General features: G+C 41.9%; 1 protein-coding gene across 2 annotated transcripts in view; it reads left to right on the plus strand.

Moving 5' to 3' along the window:
- The window catches only part of PALD1 (phosphatase domain containing paladin 1), a 433,254-nt gene that overhangs the window by 196,081 nt on the left and 220,815 nt on the right, over positions 1-16,358 (plus strand). For both annotated transcript variants that reach the window (XM_077454432.1, XM_077454433.1), the window contains 3 exons: positions 2,209-2,373; positions 5,450-5,610; positions 5,809-5,884. In XM_077454432.1, coding sequence (XP_077310558.1) covers positions 2,209-2,373; positions 5,450-5,610; positions 5,809-5,884 — 402 coding nt within the window. The remainder of the gene's footprint in view (positions 1-2,208; positions 2,374-5,449; positions 5,611-5,808; positions 5,885-16,358) is intronic.

The following is a 16,358-nucleotide window of genomic DNA, read 5'->3' on the forward strand; positions in this document are numbered from 1 at the left end:
TGTGTAACCTGTCTGAAAGTATGAACAATTTACCTAATCACTACAGTAATGGAAATTTTAGGCAAGTCGTTTATATAATTTTGGTGCGATTAAGTGACACTCGGCAATGACCTATAGTATAGCTTTGGGTAAAGTAGAAAATTATTAGAACCACTGTCAGGTTTAATTGCAGTCTATTTGTGTTGAGTTGTCCATCAGTCCCTGACATGGTTACACCTGTCATGAGGACAAAAAGTAAGGCAGATTTCCTTAAAAGAAATGAAGACCAGAATAAATTGCTGCCAGAGCAGAGGTTTTACCCTTCCCCACTTATAGAATCTGGCTAGAGTTCACTTTAAAATGAATAAGTGAAGTAAAAGAAAAAATATTTTGTAATTGTACAATTATGTTAGAACTTTTTGTGAGACCACTGAGTATATTTGTCAACAATATAAGGCATTGCAGTTTTAGAATACCATTTAAAATAATATATATGTAGCAGGCTTAACTGAATGGGCTTACCGGTTACCTTCTCCTGGCCTGCTCTTCCACGTCTAGGGGTTCCCAGGGTTGATACCCAACGACTGTCACAGATAAAGCCCTTTCAAAAGGTTTTATTTTGCAGTAGAACTTTCACAAAACACAGCCTCGTAGGGAACAGAGGGCACGGGTGGTGAGCTCAGGTACCTTGAACTGCAGGTTTAACAAAGTCTCTACTTCCACCCAGAGAGTAGCCACTCGCAGCTGGGTACTTCAAGGCTGAACAGACCTCTAGCCAGAGATCATGACAGTCAGCACGTTGACTCAACCTTGACCAATCAACTGAAGGTGAACAGGAACCTTTCTCCAACCGTACCTGGAACGCTTCCCCCTTCCTTTGTGGTACTGGAAAAGTGTGAACTCATCAATGTCCTTCCCAACTCCGTAACCAGGCACTTCTCAGGATGCCACTTGTCGGCCCTCCTCCAGAGTCCTCCCCCAGTCACTTCCACGAGCTGTGGTGTCCCTCCAAGCCGAGAGCACACCCGGACACCTTGAATCCTCCCTCAGTTACAGCGCCTCGGACCAGACTCGGGAACAGACGGATCCCTACCCCAGACCAGGCAGGTCTATCATGGGGCCACTGACAGGAACATGCTGCAGGATGTCTGACACCCCGTGACCGGGACCCCTCATGGGGCTACCCTGGTCCTGGAACCAGAACAGACCACACGGGTTTCACAAACAACTCCGGAACCCCGAACACATGACCCACACCCGCCCGGCACTCCCGCTGATTGGCTCCGAGAGGGCTATACCCAAACATCCAACCAGGCCTGGTTCTAGCCTGTCATGTGCACCCCACCGTTCACATGACCAGGCAGAACCCCAAACACGGCCTGGCCAGACTGGTGTTAAGGTCTACCTACACAATTAACCCTCAGTACCTTAGGGTGCTGAGGCAAAAACTAAATTTACAATGCGTGCGGCATTTGATCCCAAATGTCATCCGCTACATATAGTGTTAGACTATTGTAATACACAGGATTATTTACAGAATGATTAAAACAGACCTTGCATCAAATTGCAATGTCTGCTTAGATGTTACACTGCTGACCCCACCATGTAAAAAACCTCCGGGCCACCCTGATTTCTGCCTGTACCACCTAAACAAGGGTGACATCAATGACCTTCTAAGGGGATACTGGGAATGGTGAGCATCTCAAATTTTGTAGACAGATGCTTTAGCATTTTGTAGGAGTGTCTTGCGAAGGCTGGGATCCTTATTGTTCTCTGGATCGATTGTGTCCGAATGCCCATGATGTCACTGTTTCCTAGGCACGAAGGGCATTAGTTGGGTTGTAAGGTAAGTAAATGTATTTTTTATATACATTCCCCTAATATGTGTGTTTTTATAATGCACTATTTTTGGGTGTGTGTGTGTGTGTTGTGGGGGGGGGGGGGGGGGTCTTGTCTTGTCTAACTCTTGATAACCATACATTATACAATCTGATTGCACAGTCTCATTTAGATCTACCATCAATAATGTATCGCAAAGGCCTATGCACTTGGATACAAATGTACAATGTACAATTACAAATGTATTGAGCTGGTTATTTTTGTCTGCATATTAGTTTTGGTAACTAATGGAGATTGTACAGAGATTGGCATGTCCCCTTTATTAAGTATGTTTGCTTTGTGTTTCACATATATATATAATATATATATTTTTTTTTAATGATCCTGCAGGAATGTATGTTCTTCTGTGTCCGTGAGGAGCCAGTTGTGTTCCTGAAGTTAGAAGATGACTTTGTGCCTTACACTCCTAGAAAAAAGGAGAATTTGCATGAAAATTTGCACAATTTAGAGAGAGGCCTACGAGTGGAGAATGTGGAACTTGCTATTCGAAAAGAGGTATCCTAACTGCATGTTTCATTCCTAACTCTTATAGGGTTCCGTGTTTTTTTTTATTTTTTTTATTCCACTTATAATTTCAGTATGCTCAAAATAGAAACAATGAGCAGAGCATAGGCATATATGTTTTTTCTTTGCGGAAATAGAATCGACACCTTAAAGCATTTTAGCGTTTTATTACATTAATATAAATGTTGTCTTTAAATGCTGAGTTTCCAGTAGACACCCCAGTCCCAAGAATGCTTTCAGTTCCTCTTATCTTTCCTCATAGCGGAGTTCCTCCTCTCATCAGCTTGGTTGCCCTTCTCTACACTTTCTCGAGTTCCTGGATATCCTTTTTGTGAACTGGTGGCCAAAACTGAACTGCATATTCCAGATGAGGTCTTACTAATGATGTGTACAGGGGCAAAATGATATCTTTCTCTCTGGAGTCCATACCTCTCCTAATACAAGAAAGGACTTTGCAAAACCCCCCCGATCCTTCTCTACTATTAATTAACCCCAGTTGTACTCCCCCTAGTATCTAGGATGTATGCATATTCTTGGCCCCCAAGTACATAACTTTACATTTATCTACATTAAAGCTCATCTGCCAAATAGTCGCCCAATTAGGCAGTGCATTGAGATTGGCTTGTAAATTGGAGACATCCTGTAGGGACAGTATTCATATACAGAAATGGTACTTTTAATCCCAGACCCAATATCATTTATAAAGATATTAAAAAGTAAGGATCCCAACACTGCACCTTGGGGTACACCACTGATAGACCATTCAGAGTAAGAATCATTAACCACTACTCTGAATTCGATCTTTTATACCGTTTTCTATCCATTTATAAACTGATTTTTCCAAGCCTGTAGACTTTACCTTACACATTAGCCATGTGTGGGGAACTATATTGAACGCTCTTGCAAAATCCAAGTATACCACATCCACAGCTTACCCCTCTGTCCAAGGTTTCAGTTACCTCTTCATAAAAAGTAATCAGATTTGTTTGGTGTCTTCTGTCTTTCATGAATCCATGCTTGTCTGTTGCTTAAAATATTTTTTCCAGCAAGGACTCGTCTATGTGGTCTTTTATTAAAATCTCCAGTGTCTTTCCAACTATAGAAGTTAAACTAATAGGTCTATAGTTACTTCGTAAAGACTTTGTTTCCTTTTTAAATGTAGGCATCACATTGGCCCTGCGCCAATCCAGTGCTACTATTCTCATCATTAATGAGTCCCTAAAAATGAGGTGCAATGGCTTTGAAATGACAGAGCTCAATTCTTTTAGGATCTGTGGGTGGATGCCATCTGGTCCAGGTGCTTTATCCACCTTTATTCTGTCTAAATATTTCTGGACCACATCACTTTTGAGCCATTGTGGATCATTTGGGGCTGTGTCACTATCACCTCCATTGTGGACATGAGCTCCCCCATGTTCCTTTGTATACAAAGAACTGTTAAACCACTGTATGGTCTTGGCCACCCTGCTACTGCTCAGTTTCAGGGTCTTGGCAATATTCTTATAGCCTAGGCCATCTTTATGTAGAGCAACATTTCTTTTTTTTTAGATCCTCAGGGAGTTCTTTGCCGTGAGGTGCCATGTTGAACTTCCAGTGACTAGTATGAGAGTGAGAGCGATAACACCAAATTTAACACGCCTGCTTCCCATTCACACCTGAGACCTTGTAACACTAATGCCCTGTACACACATTCCGACTACAAAATCCATCCTATTTTTTCCGACGGATTTTGGCCCAAACTTGTCTTGCATACACACGGTCGCACAAAGTTGTTGGAAAATCCGATCGTTCGGAACGTGGTGACGTAGAACACATACGACGGGACTATAAACAGGCCAGTAGCCAATAGCTTTTGTCCCATAATTTATTCTGAGCATGAGTGGCACTTTGTCCGTCAGAATTGTCTACACACTATCAGAATTTAAACGATCAGATTTTGTTGTCGGAAAATTTTAGATCCTGCTCTCAAACTTTGTGTGTTGGAAATTCCGATGGAGCCCATACACGATCAGATTTTCCAACAACGAGGTCCGATCACACATCTTCCATCGGAAAGTCTGACCGTGTGTACAGAGCATTAGACCCCTTTCACACTGGGGCATTTTTCAGGCGCTTTTGGGATAAAAATAGTGCCTGTAAAGCACCTGAAAAACTCCTCCCATGCAGCCCCAGTGTGAGAGCCAGAGTGCTTGCACACTGGAGCGGTGCGCCTGCAGGACATTAGAAAAAGTCCTGCAAGCAGCATCTTTGGAGGGCGGTGGAGGAGTGGTGTATACACTGCTCCTCCATGCCCCTGCCCATTGAAATGCATGGGCAGTGGTGCCGAAGCACCTCGAAAGCTTTTTGGCAGCGGCGCTATTCAGGCTCTTTTAACCCTTTCTTTGGCCATTAGCGGGGGTTAAAAGAGCCCCACTAGCAGCCGAATAGAGCCGCTAAAACGTCGGTAAATCGCCGCTAGTAGCAGTGCTTTACTGCTAATGCAGAGTGGCCCCAGTGTAAAAGGGCTCTTATGAGTTACATTACACCAGGGAGGGAAAAATGGCTAATTGGGCCCAATTTGGACGTTTTCACTTAGGGTTGTACTCACTTTTGTTGCCAGTGATTTAGACATTAATGGCTGTGTTGAGTTATTTTGAGAGGCCCATGCATATTTACACTGTTATACAAGCTGTATACTCACTACTTTTCATTGTAGCAATATGTCATTTCTTCAGTGTTAAATGAAAAGATATAGTAAAATATTTACAAAAATGTGAGGGGTGTACTCTCTTTTGTGAGATGCATTGTGTGGATATAGATAGAGATATATTATATTTATGTATTTTTCTCTTCCTAAACCTTTACCACACTATCTAATGAGTCATACATTTACTGCCCATATACTATAGAAATAATTGTTTTAATTATTCTATTTTATTTGCAGTAGTGTAAACATTCTGGTTTCTTATGCACACAACTGTATTTTTTTTTTTAAAGAAAGTTAGTAGTCAACAAACTGGCCTATTTATATTTTGTCTTTTGCTTTTATTGTGGATTGTACAAGTTATTTATTCTTTTCTTTTTGAAGCTTTATGACTTTGCTCAGCTCAGTGGGAACAGTTATTTTGTATATAATGACATTGAACATTTTAAAGATGAACCTCACTCCATTAAGATCGAATGTGAAGAAGATATGCATGTAACAGAAGAAGTATACAACAGACCTGTGTTCTTACTGCCATCCTACAGGTAACCGTTGACATAGAGTGAAATAGCTGGTCATTACAGGCAAACTTGCTTGACTTTCAAAGAAAGTAAATCTCCTATAGTATTTCTTAGTATTACTTCTGTAATCCTATCTTCTTAGCATCGTGACTAGTTCAAATTTTCTTTAATTAAACATTTATTAATTTTCAAAAAAACTCAGTGTTCTGTCTATCCTCCTAGGTACCATCGGTTACCCTTGCCTGTGGATGGCGCACCCCTAGAATCCCAGTTTGATGCTTTTGTAAATTTTCTCAGGGTAAGTAAAGCACCTACTTTTATTCCCTTTCTCTGATCTGGCTATATAATGTAATATTTACATTTGTAAGAGCAGTGTAAATGTGACATTTTGGTACCATTCATACACGTGACAACCTAGTGAATTTCTTTTGTTATATTAGAATACTTTTTTTTTGTTTAATGCAATATTAAAAGAAATCGTTAAAAAAATCAGAACATGCTAAATATTTTTTCTTTTTCGTACATCACAGGACACAGGGCCACAGTATTTACGGATGGGTTATAGGTACCACTAAGTGATGGACACTGGCACACCCTAGACAGGAGGTTTAGCCCCCTATATAATGCCCCTCCCCTTACTGGGAGTACCTCAAATTTTTCGCCAGTGTCTTAGGTGTTGGTCATGAGTAAAGAGGTTCTGTGCTGAACTCCGCTGGAATATTCCTTACTTCAACCCGATCCATTCAAAGTGTTTTTTTTTTTTTTGGGCTGCATTGAATTGTACCCGGGCCCCGTGTCTGAAGAAACACGATTTTACCTGTAATGCTTCTCTATTTATTGAGCTAGACCCCAGGATCCAGTATTTATTTTTTGTCAGCCATATTCCTGGCGGGGTGCTTTACAGGACCAGAGCTGCGGTTCCCCCTGTCCCTGAAGGTTTTTCTACACGGAGCCCACCGTGAGAGGTGAAGGTTGGGTCTGTTACCACAGAACCCTGCAGCTGGATAAGGTAAGGGAGATTCCTAAGGAATTTTTCTCCTTTAAGTAAATGTATGCTATGCCTAATGTCACCACCGGGGGCTGTCAAGAGCAAGTACCTTTCCATGCTTGTTAGTCTCGTCTCTGTGTACAAGCTGCACACTCCTCTGAGCCCATGCTCCAGGTAGGATGTGGGAAGGGGGGGGTTTCTTTTCGGGAATCTCCCCCCACAGCTTCCTTCGGGCTAGAGGCCAAAGGGCAGTCGGCGGTATGCCGCACCGCCTCCCACTGCCATTATGGCAGCTCTCCATCCACCGGCCCTCCTTTCTTCTCAGCCCCAACCTCCCCTCCATGTGTGATCTGATCAGGATTGAAGCCCTCGGCTCGTGCGGGAAAAGTAGTCTTTTTTTGAAAAAGACAAGGGGGGGGGGGGGGGTGGAAGGGGTGGTCAGAGCTTTAGCGTTCTAAAAACGTGGGCTATACAAGGCTATAAAGTGCACTCTTTTGCAAGTGCACACAGCTCAAGGAGGGACACAGAGCAGACAGGGGCATGTGAGTGTGGGTGACCCAGGCATTCCCTGGCAACATTTACTCAGCATCAGACTGAGCCTTGATAGCAGTGGCAGTTGCTGGACTATTTTGCTCAGCAGTGGGTGCATTTCTGGTAGTACCTCTGCATTTTGTGCTTGGTACTATGGGCAGAAGGGAAGGTACAAATACACCGAGAAATAGGGGCTCAAAGGGATCTCCCTCAGGCTCTGAGGACCCCCCATCTGCAGCGCCATCTCCCCCTGAAGGACCTAGGGAGGCTGGTCAGAGTGAGCTGTCAGGGTCAGGGGCTGCAACTGCTTCTGGCATTTCAGCCCCTGTATATATTGCTCAGGGGGTTTTTTTCCTCAACCATAAGTGGATTAGAGGAAAGATTAATGGCCTTAATCACATCTTCACAAAGTGGAAGAAAATGCATTAGGTCCCCTTCTACCACCCAGGACCCCCAAACAGAGGAACTCTGGGAAAAGGGAGATAAATGCCCCTCAGAGGACCGGGATGAGACCGATGACTCCTCTTCTGAGGAATCAAGTGGGGAAGGACCCTCTTCAGCTTCACAGGATGAGAAATTGCTGGTGCAATCTCTTGTTGGAATGGTCCACTCCACATTTAAGTTACCCGTAACTGAGTCGGTTGAAAAGCCCACGTCTTGTTTGGGTTCACTGAAGCCTCCTCAAACTGCACTTGTGTTCCCTGTTAATGTCTTGCTGGAAAAGCTTATTTATTCTGAGTGGGATCACCCAGATAAACATTTTTTCCCTCCTAAAAAGTTTTCAACACTTTATCCTATGTAGGAAAAATTCACAAAGATGTGGGGTATACCGGCAATTGGCGCCGCTATATCCTCTCTGAATAAGTGTCTGACTTGTCCTGTTGACAGCGCTCAAATGCTTAGGGATCCAACCGATAAAAAATTGGAATTCCTGTTAAAAAAAAAATTTTTTTTCCTTGCCAAGTTCAGTAACTCAACCTGCAGTGGCGGCAATTGGGCTATGTCAATCCTTGAGAGACCACTTGAAGTAGGTGCTCAAGGTTTTGCCTGAACAGCAGGCCCAGGAGTTAGCCAACCTGCCGGTGGCTTTGTGTTTTGCAGTTGACGCAATCAGATTCTATCTTCCAGACCTCTCGCCTTACGCTTGAAATGGTGCATATGCGTAGAATCCTATGGTTGAAAAATTGGTCAGCCGAAATGCAATGTAAAAAATTCCTGGAGAATTTGGACAATTTTATAGCCAAAAAATCTCAAGTGGGAAGTACCCTTTTGCCAGTTAAGAAAAGGAGTAAACGTCCCTCATTTAAACAAGCTCTTTCTCCAGTGCCAAGGGCATTAGCCTCCAGGCAGTCGCAATGTCCTCCACCGTCAAGCTCAGAGGGTAAAACTCAGAGTCAACCCCAGGGACAAAAGAAGTCCTGGTGGAGAAAATCTACAAGACAGAACGCTATAGCCTATTTATGAAGGGGCGACCCCGCTCATTTGAGTGGGGGGAAGACTGCTACAGTTCTCAAGGGTTTGGCAAGAGGATTTTCAGGACAAATGGGTGGTCTCCACAATAACTCTAGGTTACAAACTAGAGTTCCGAAAATTGCCGTACCCTCGTTTCCTCAGATCAAATATTCCCAATGACCCAGGAAAAAATAGTCTCTCTTTCAAGCATTAGAGCGACTTTTGTCGCAAAAAGTAATCGTGGTAGTTCCCATGCAAGAGCAGGGATTGGGGTTTTATTCAAACATTTTCACTGTGCCAAAGGCAAATGGAGATGTCAGACCCATCCTAGATCTCAAAGATCTAAACCGGTTCCTAAAAATTTGATTTTTCTAATGGAATCAATCCGATCAGTAGTCTTCATCTAACAAGGAGGAGAACTTCTGGCATCAATGGACATCAAGGATGCTTACCTGCATGTACCTATTTTCCCTGCTCATCAGAAATATCTGCGTTTCAAAGTGGGAAAATGTCATTTTCAGTTTGTAGCTCTGCCTTTCGGTCTAGCTACTGCACCTCGGGTGTTCACAAAGGTCCTGGCTCCTCCTCTGGCCAGATTAAGGGCTCAGGGTATAACGGTTATAGCATACCTGGACGACCTGCTCTTAATAGACTGGTCAATAGCCCGCTTAGACCAAAGCTTGGTCACCATGGTCAACTACCTGGAATACCTAGGTTGGGTCCTCAACTTAAAGAAGTCTTCTTTAAAACCAGTAAGACTAGAGTACTTGGATCTGGTCATATATACAACCCAGAAGAGTGTTTTTACCCCATGCAAAAATCTGTGCCATAAAGAAGCTGGTTCAGGTAGTCAGGGCAAAGAAGGGTCCTTCTCGTCGCCTTTGTATGAGGTTGGTGGGAAAGATAGTGGCTGCTTTCGAAGCAGTTCCCTATGCTCAGTTTCATTTGAGACTTCTGAAAAACAGTATCCTGTCTGCCTGGAACAAGAAAGTCAAGGCGCTAGATTTTCTGATGCGCTTTTCACCAATAGTGTGTCAGAGCCTCAGTTGGTGGTTGGTATCTGCAACAACAGATGCCAGCCTTTTGGCTTGGGGAGTCTGGAAGAGATGACTGTCCAAGGGAGATGGTCCAAAACCGAGAGGACCTTACCCATCAATATTCTAGAGATTCGTGCCGCATACCTAGCCATAAAGGCCTGGACATTGACATTGCAGGGTTGTCCTATCAGGATCCAACCCGACAATGCCACAGCAGTGGCTTATATCAATCATGCAGCCCAGGGAGAGGTAAATCAGATCCTAATCTTAGCAGAAAAACATGTGCCATGCATATTGGCAATTTTCATTCCAGGGTGTAGAGAACTGGCAGGCGAACTAGATCTGTTTGCGTACAGGTTCAACAACAAGATCGACAACTTATTAGATTTAGTTAAAAAGATATAATTTTATTTACAAAAAACATGTATTACATAGATACACACTTAAAAGAAGAGAAATGGAACAAGTCATATATATTCCAACATTTATTAGCAAAAGATGTTACCAAAATGTCTATTATCGTTCGGTAATATTATAACTGAAGCGTAACAGAATGATATCATCAATTAATAGATGACATAAATTTTAAGATGGTAAAACATCAAGGATGGTAAGGTGCTGATATTGACTTCATGCCCGACATGTTTCACGTAATTAAAAACGCTTCCTCTAGGGCCCAATTATGACTAATTCTTAAAAGCAAGAAAAAACAAACAAAAAAGTTTTTATCAATTTATAAAATACAAAAGAGATTGTTATTACAAGGTCATGAATTTTTATAATATATACGTCTGGACAGGCTGGACTAAAAATGACGCAGAGGAAATACTCTGAACATCTATTCACAGAATATCCATTGCTTCAATTCCCATATCAAAAGGTCTAAAGTTTTTCACCACAGCAACTTTTTAAAAGGACGATTCCATGAATAATGGAATCTACAGTGCTCAAGGGAGAGCTTGTAATATGTAGGAAATAACAAAAATAAATGCAATCGTTGCCAAAAATAAAATATGATATCAGAACAATCTCAATTGCACCAAATATGTTCATTAACAAAAACAAATGGCCAAAATAAATAAATGTACCCAACGGAATCTAAAGTATACAAAACAATCTAAATTTAAAAGAGATTTAAATGAATGGGAAATAGGGGAGATATTCAATTTGACAGTGAGACTTGGACGTAGTAGATCAAGGAGAGGAGGATAACGATCAACATCTCGCTCTGGTGGGGAAAGATTGTAAAGTGAAACAGAAAAGGAAACTGGACAGAAAACAGTAACTTTTTCTTTAGAGCCAGAGGGGACTGCAGGCCCCCAAGACAACCAAAGAGGAACAGTAGTCACAAAGCGAGGGAAGGGGAAATGGATTAATAAGGGGAAAAATTAATATTACCAGCTGATAATAGAAATTATGGTAACCTCTTTTGCTGATAAATGTTGGAGTATATATGACTTGTTCCATTTCTCTTCTTTTAAGTGTGTATCTATGTAATTCATGTTTGTTGTAAATAAAATTATATCTTTTTAACTAAATCTAATCAGTTTTTTGTACCAGTGCCTATAAAGTCCAAAAGCCCTCCTTTTCTTTTATTATTGTCTGTAATTTAGGATGCGGCACTTTTTGAAAAACACTCTCAAGGTTTATCCACCATACCATTAGGTGTATTGATATACCCACTCTATACCTCTCCTTTTTTTCTCAAAAGATCGACAACTTTGTGTCAAGAACAAGGGATCCACTTGCATGCGGGACAGATGCATTGGTGACTCCGTGGCATCAGTTCTCACTGATTTATGCATTCCCTCCTATTCTGCTGCTACCTCGACTTCTTTGCAGGACCAAGCAGGAAAGGAAGTTGGTGCTTCTAGTGGCCCCAGTGTGGCCCAGAAAATCTTGGTATGCAGAAATAGTGAAGATCGGGGTAGGATCCCCATGGACCCTACCACCACGTTCAGACCAACCTACCTTACAAATACTAAATTTAACAAATAGTACATTCGGTTCAGCTAGAGAAGAAAAGCACCCATAAAGGTATTAATAATAGTAATAATGGGTAAGAGATAAATAGGGATTTTGACGATGCTTACTATCAGAAGAATAGACAGCATGTAATACAAAAATATATAAATTTTATTAGAAACAAAGTTAAAATAGTATAAATGACAACAATAATGTGCAGTGGTGGTCTGGATGGTCAGGAAATAAATTGAATGAAGATATATTGTTGCACATTATCCCAACATGTTGCACAGATATGCTTCCTCAGGGGATGTGCAATTAATCAAACGATAAAATCTCCCAGACCAAGCAGCCCACTTTAAACCACTGCCAGATGATGTACAGCCATTTAGTAACCCCACAAGTCTAATGTCACCAAAAAACCATAGAGGACAAAAAGTGGTATGCACCAGAGGACATGACTTAAACTTTATGAGCCAGAGTTTTTGTATTTTTTCTTCTTTAATACCATACTCTGCATCGCTCATTGGAGTTTACATCTTTAGTCATTCCCCCCTTCGGGCTTTACGAACTTGATTTTATCTGGACTTTTTGCCCTATTTATCTCTTATCCATTATATTCACAAAATTTAACAGTTTGGCTATTGAAACCCACATTCTGAGTCATGGGCTTTCAGGCCCAGTAATTTCTACCTTGATTAATGCAAGGAAGCCAGCTTCCAGAGTCATTTATTATAAAGTCTGGAAGGGATATGTCTCCTGGTGTGAATCTAGGGGTTGGCATCCCAGAAAGTATGTCATAGGGAGAATCCTTGCTTTTCTGCAAATGGTGTTAGAGATAAAGATGGCCTTGAGTACTATCAAGGGCCAGATCTCTGCCTTGTCACTATTATTTCAATGTCCGCTTGCTTCACATTCTTTGGTCTGAAGCTTTATACAGGGGGTAATGCACCTTAAGCCACCAGTTAGAGCGCCCCTGAACCTCTGGGACTTGAATTTAGTTCTGTCGGCATTACAGAAACAGCCTTTTGAGCCGATACGACATATTCCCTTGGTCCTTTTGACAAGGAAGCTAATTTTTCTGGTAGCCATTCTTCAGAATTGGCGGCTCTTTCTTGCAAAGAGCCATATTTTATCATGCACAAGGATAGAGTAGTATTGGGTCCTCATCTTAGCTTTCTACTGAAGGTAGTTTTGAGTTTCAATCTAAACCAGGATATTGTTCTGCCTTAATTTTTTCCAGATCCCTGCTCTAAGGAAGAAAAGTCACCAGGCAGTGTCGAAATCTACCATTGCTAAGTGGATTTGACATGTAATTGTTCAAGCTTATAGTTTGAAGAGGAAAGTTCCACCTTTTCAAATCAAAGCGCACTCCACAAGGGCTATTAGTGCTTCATGGGCAGTGCATCTCCAGGCCTCCGTGGCTCAAATCTGCAAGGCCGCAACTTGGTCTTCAGTCCATACATTTACCAGATTCTATCAGGTGGATGTGAGAAGACATGAGGATATCGCCTTTGGGCGCAGTGTGCTGCAGGCAGCGGTACAAGGTCCTCAGGTCTGATTGCACCCTACTTTTGTTGTATCTCCCTCCCCTTAGATAGCATTGCTCTGGGACATTCCATCAGTAAATTCTGTGGCTCTGTGTCCCGTGATGTACAAAAAAAAATAGGATTTTTATAACAGCTTATCTGTAAAATCCTTTTTTTCGAGTACATCACGGGACACAGAGGTCCCTCCCCTGTTCTAATACACATATATTGCTTTGCTACAAAACTGAGGTACTTCCAGTAAGGGGTTGGGTTATATAGGGTGCTAAACTTCCTGTCTAGGGTGTGCCAGTGTCCCCTAGGCACCTAGTGGTGCCTATAACGCATCAGTAAATAATGTGGCTTTGTGTCCTGTGATGTACTTGAAGAAAAGGATTTTACAGGTAAGCTGTTATAAAAATCCTATTTTTCAGTCCATGACAAAATTATGTTTCTTAACCACTTCCCGACCAGCGCACGACGATGTACGTCGACAGAATGGCACGGGCAGGCATATTGGCGTACAGGTACGTCCAATATTCAATGCCGCCCTGCCATCGGGAGCGCGCCGCCGGCAGCGCGCTCCTGCGCTGGTCGGGACCCCCGTGAGTCCGGTCGCGGGACCCGCGGACTCGATCGCTGCGGGCATCCCCGCGATCGTCTCACGGAGCGGCCGAATGGAGGAAATGCAGAGTAAACAGCATTTCTCCATTCTGCCTAGCAACTAGTGACGCTGATCTCTGCTCCATGTGATTGGAGCAGAGATCAGTGTTCACTAAATGAAAGCCCAACCCCCCCACAGTTAGTAACACACCCCTAGGAACACTTAACCCCTACACTGCCACCCACTGGTTAACCCCTTCACTGCCAGTGTCATTTACACAGGAATCGCTGCATTTATATAGCAGTGATTACTGTATAAATGACAATGGTCCCAAAAATGTGTCAAAAATGTCCGATGGGTCCCCCACAATGTCGCAGTCACAATAAAAATCGCTGATCGCCGCCATTACTAGTAAAAAAAAAAATAATAAAAAATTATTAATAAAATGCTATAAAACTATCCCTATTTTGTAAACGCTATAACTTTTGCGCAAACCAATCAATAATCGCTTATTGCGATTTTTTTTACCAAAAATATGTAGAAGAATACATATCGGCCTAAACTGAGGGAAAAAAAAGTTTTTTATATATATTTTGGGGGGATATTTATTATAACAAAAAGTAAAAAATAATGCGTTTTTTTTCAAAATTGTCGCTCTATTTTTGTTTATAGCGCAAAAAATAAAAACCGCAGGGGTGATCAAATACCACTAAAAGAAAGCTCTATTTGTGGGAAAAAAAGGACGTCAATTTTGTTTGGGAGCCACGTCGCACGACCGCGCAATTGTCAGTTAAAGCGACGCAGTGCCGAATCGCAAAAAGTGGTCTGGTCTTTGACCAGCAAATTGGTCCGGTCTGAAAGTGGTTAAAAACCTATGAATCAAGCACAAAATAACCCAGCATTAAGGTTATTTGCTTCTCCTTTTTAAAACCATAATCTAGTTCACAAAATCAGAACATGCAAAACATTTTTTCAGTCTGTGCCAAAATATTTAAAAAAACCTATGAATAAGGCACAAAATACCCAGCGCTGAGTTTCTTTACTTTTCTTTTTTCAAACCATAATCTTGACTCTAATGTTGCTTTAGAAACAGAAATTTCAGGCAAAAATCACTTTCAAGCAGTTTCATTTGTAAACCATCATTGAACAGATCAATGTAACCTTTCATCATTGTGTAACACATTATAAAGGTTAGATCAAGCATGTGCTTATGTTGGGGAATATCCATATTGGGGGTGGTATGGAAGTCGTGTATTCATATGTAAGAAAATAAAGCTATTTGCACACTACACCAATATAAACAGGTGATGGGTATAAATGGAAGCTTGAAAGCTTGAATAAATGGAAGCTGGAAATTTACTCATAACAACCTGATGATAAAGAACAATGTTCTTCAGCAAGAAACATACATTCCACATTAATAATTTTGCCACCAAAATTAGTGTGTGCTGTAAATTGCCTCCAGCTCCATTGCTCCTGTTTCTTCTTGCTGAAGGCTGCCATTTTGCTGAAGCCCAAAGCCTTAAACGGCAGTAAATATTTATAGGCCGACCTGCTGACAGCCTACAAATTCAGCACAGTGCCAGAAAATAGAGAGCAACTGAGCATGTGCAGAGGAGGGTGTGACAGTGTATTACCGAGTTGTAGACAGCATAGGCACTTATTTTAATGTTTTACATAGCTACAGTGCCTTGCCAAAGTATTCACCCCCCCTTGGCATTTTTCGTGTTTCGTTGACTGACAACCTGGAATTAACATGGATTGTTTGAGGATTTAATTTACAAAGCCCACAACTTTTTTTTTATTGTGAAGCAAACAACAAATAGGACAAAATAACAGAAAAAGTCAATGTGCATAACTATTCACCCCCCTAATGTCACCTATGCGGCTATCACAGCTCCAAGTTGCCTTGGATAAGTCTCTATGAGCTTGCCACATCTTACCACTGGGATTTTTACCCATTCCGCCTTGCAAAACTGCTCCAGCTCCTTCAAGTTGGATAGTTTGCAATCTTTAAGTCTGACAACAAATCTTCTATTGGATTGAGGTCTGGGCTTTGACTAGGTCATTCATACATGTTTCCCCTTAAACCACTCAAGTGTTGCTTTAGCAGTGTTTGGGGTCATTGTCTTGCTGGAAGGTGAAACTCAATCTTAGCCTCAAATCACACACAGAGTGGTACAGGTTTTGCTCAAGAATAGCCCTGTATTTAGCACCATCCATCTTTCACTCAACTTTGTCCGGTTTCCCAGTCCTGACTACTGAAAAACATCCCCACAGCATGATGCTGCTACCACCATGTTTCACTGTGGGGGATGGTGTTCTGTGGGTGATGTGATGTGTTGGGTTTGCGACAGACATAGCGTTTTTTTTGATGGACAAAAAGATCCATTTTAGTCTCATCGGACCGGATCCCTTCCTCCATACATTTTGGGAGTCTCCCACATGCCTTTTCACAAACTCAAAACGTGTCATTTTGTTTTTTTGCTAAAAATAATGGCTTTCTTCTGTCCACTCTGCCATAAAGCCCAACTTTATGGAGCGTACGGCTTCTTGTTGTCCTATGTACAGATACTCCAGTCTCTGTTGTGGAACTCTGCAGCTCCTCCAGGGTTACCTTAGGTCTCTGTGCTGCCTCTCTGATTAATGCCCTCCTCCTTGGTTATGAT

The sequence above is a fragment of the Lithobates pipiens genome, unplaced genomic scaffold (genome assembly GCF_037356315.1).
Source record: "Lithobates pipiens isolate NorthernLeopardFrog02 unplaced genomic scaffold, aLitPip1_a1.2 Scaffold_25, whole genome shotgun sequence".
Lineage (NCBI taxonomy): Eukaryota > Metazoa > Chordata > Amphibia > Anura > Ranidae > Lithobates > Lithobates pipiens.